The sequence below is a fragment of the Dama dama genome, chromosome 13 (assembly GCF_033118175.1).
Source record: "Dama dama isolate Ldn47 chromosome 13, ASM3311817v1, whole genome shotgun sequence".
Lineage (NCBI taxonomy): Eukaryota > Metazoa > Chordata > Mammalia > Artiodactyla > Cervidae > Dama > Dama dama.
In genome coordinates this window covers 28,592,894-28,595,470 of record NC_083693.1, presented here as the reverse complement: position 1 = coordinate 28,595,470, position 2,577 = coordinate 28,592,894, and the positions used below count along the sequence as shown (strand labels likewise).

General features: G+C 49.9%; 1 protein-coding gene across 1 annotated transcript; it reads left to right on the top strand.

The window, feature by feature from the left end:
- Positions 1-846: 846 nt before the first annotated feature.
- LOC133067983 (myeloid-associated differentiation marker-like) lies at positions 847-1,806 on the top strand. Its single transcript, XM_061159091.1, has one exon. The coding sequence runs from the start codon at positions 847-849 to the stop codon at positions 1,804-1,806; it is 960 nt and encodes a 319-aa protein (XP_061015074.1).
- Positions 1,807-2,577: the final 771 nt, after the last annotated feature.

Here is a 2,577-nt window from a genome sequence, read left to right as displayed (position 1 = left end):
CTCCCTGTCCATCACCAACTCCCAGAGTTTACTCAAACTCATGCCCATCGAGTCAGTGATGCCATCCAGCCATCTCATCCTCTGTCATCCCCTTCTCCTCCTGCCCCCAATCCCTCCCAGCATCAGGGTCTTTTCCAATGAGTCAACTAGAGAAGGAATTTAATGCCCTGAGCCTTAGTTTTGACTCTGGTAGAATGGGGTTAGCAGTGCAATCCACAATCCCTTTTCTGAAACACTTGGGGTCAGATATGCTCCAAAATTCAGAATTTTTCAGCTTCAGATATGTGACATGGTACGTCTTCTCTATAGGACGTGACACCCCACTGGGGTCGGAAAGCAACTTGTGATCAAACACGGTAGAACTGAATGTTTGAGAAGTCACAGTAAATGAAATCAATAGAGATCATAAATTGTCTCATGTTTCTTCAGGTCAATTTTTTACCAATCAATTTTTTTAAAAGTTCATTTTCAATTTTGAAAGACTTGAAGATTTGGAAGTGCAGCTAAAGACCATCCTACCTTGTGTCTCCATAGATAATGGTACACAGCTCAGAGAGATCCACAGTGTTCATGGTTGAGACTAGACCACACCCAGCTGTGAACTTTGAGATAAGACAAGTCTCCTGCCAAGGCCAAGGGTGATGGGTGGGGAGAACCATTCTGAAGCAGGTGTCTGAGCCATTGGTTCCAACTCCACAGATCCTGAGCCTCAGCTGTCACAGGGCCCTGAGACTTTTCCAGGCATCTGACTTCATCCACCTCTGGAGCTGAATCTTTCTCTAGTGGGTCTTCAGTGAGGACCACTGTTATACCGGTTACTGTGACGTGCCTGATCAGCACAACACCATGCCATCCACTTCCAGATTTTTCAGAGTGTTCTGGTTTCTTCGCCTGCCACAGCTCTTCTCCACCTGTGTGGCCTTCTCCCTGGTGGCTGACATGGGCTTTTTGAGAGGGGCCATAGGTAACTGGTCCATGGCCATCTGGTGCCTCTGTTTTGCCATGACCCTTGTTGTAGTTATTGTCGAGTATAAGGATTTCCAGTCCTTCTTTCCTTTCTACTGGTACAACTTCCCCGTCACCTATGCCTGCTACGCTGCTCTCGTCTGCCTCTCAATCTCCATCATCTACTCCATCACCTACGTCCAGTTCCTTCCATATGGCCTCTTTGGGGACCGGGCCATTGCCGCCACTGCATTCTCCTGTGTCGCTTCTGTGTTCTATGCCATGGATGTGGCCTTTATGTGGAACTGCTACAAGCTGGACAATATCTCCTGCTACATGCACACCGTGCCAGGCCTGCTGAAGGTTCTGGAGACCTTCATGGCTGGTGTCATCTTCGCCTTCCTCAGCAACACCTCCCTGTACATGCACCAGCCGGCCCTGGAGTGGTGTGTGGCCGTGTACTCCATCTGCTTCATCCTGTCATCAGTGGCTCTCCTGCTGAGCCTGTGGGAATTTGACAACAGACTGTTATTCCCTTTCCCCATTTTCCAGCTTGTGATCAACCTGCTCTCCATCCTCCTCTACGTCAGTGCTCTGCTCCTCTGGCCGCTCTACCAGTGCTACGAGGAATTTGTCAGGCAGCACCAGAGGTCCAGTGATGGGGACTGCGGAGATGAGCTCACCTATCACATGTGCACCTGGGACCAGCGTCTGGCTGTGGCCGTCCTGACAGCCATCAACCTGCTGGTTTACGTGGCCGACCTGGTGTACTGGGCCCGCCAGGTTTCTGTAGGGACTCAGGGACCAGTCCTGATCTTCTGCTCACAGGAGGTATCCTCACCGCTCTCTGACATCCTCTGATGTCCTCTTCCTGGATCTCCTCTCTCTCTTCTCATATCCTTCTCCACTCATGTCACTCTTTTCTGTTTCCTTCTCTCCTTCTCCTCTGTCTTCTTATTGTTTTGTGTGGTTGCCCACAACTTGTTTTTCCTCTTTCTCTTGCTTCTCTCATCTTTCCTACATTTCCTGCTTTTCACCCCTCTTCTGATTGTCCTGGGTTTTCTCGTCTCCTGTGTCCTGACCACCTCTCCCCATTTTCCTTCTTCTGACCCATCAGGACCTGAGACTCCTTCCTTCTCTGCCCACCTCCCCCTCCCACCTCCTAAGGTGCTGACTCCACAGCACACAGCCCTCTGTGCAGCTGTTCACACCCTGGGCCTCTGGAGGGACCTCATTGCCAAAGTGTGTCTGTCCCCATGAGAGTGCCTTGGTTGGTGTGTGTCTGTGGGTTTATTGGTTGGGTGGGCAACTAGGGATTAGGCTTGCTTTCTCCCAGTGGAAGTGGGTATACAGAGTACCTCCCCTTTAAGTTTAAAAGAAAATCTCTGGAGGTCAATAATTCCCAGTGGGCAGGAGTCTTAAAGCAGAGACCCTGGGTCCCTGAGCCCCACCTGATGCTCAGCCTCACCTGAGTTTAGCTTCAGAATTTTTGCAGGCTCACTAAACACCCACTGCCTATAATGCATCTTAGAAGAAGAAAAACATGGATGTCTTCCATCCTAATCAATCTCTGAGGAATCAAAAGTATTGCTGGCAAAGAACCACAGGATCTTGAAGACAACTGTCTGCAGT

Excerpts from the sequence above, each read along its gene's own strand:
- LOC133067983 (XM_061159091.1), top strand. The coding sequence starts at position 847 with ATGCCATCCACTTCCAGATTTTTCAGAGTGTTCTGGTTTCTTCGCCTG.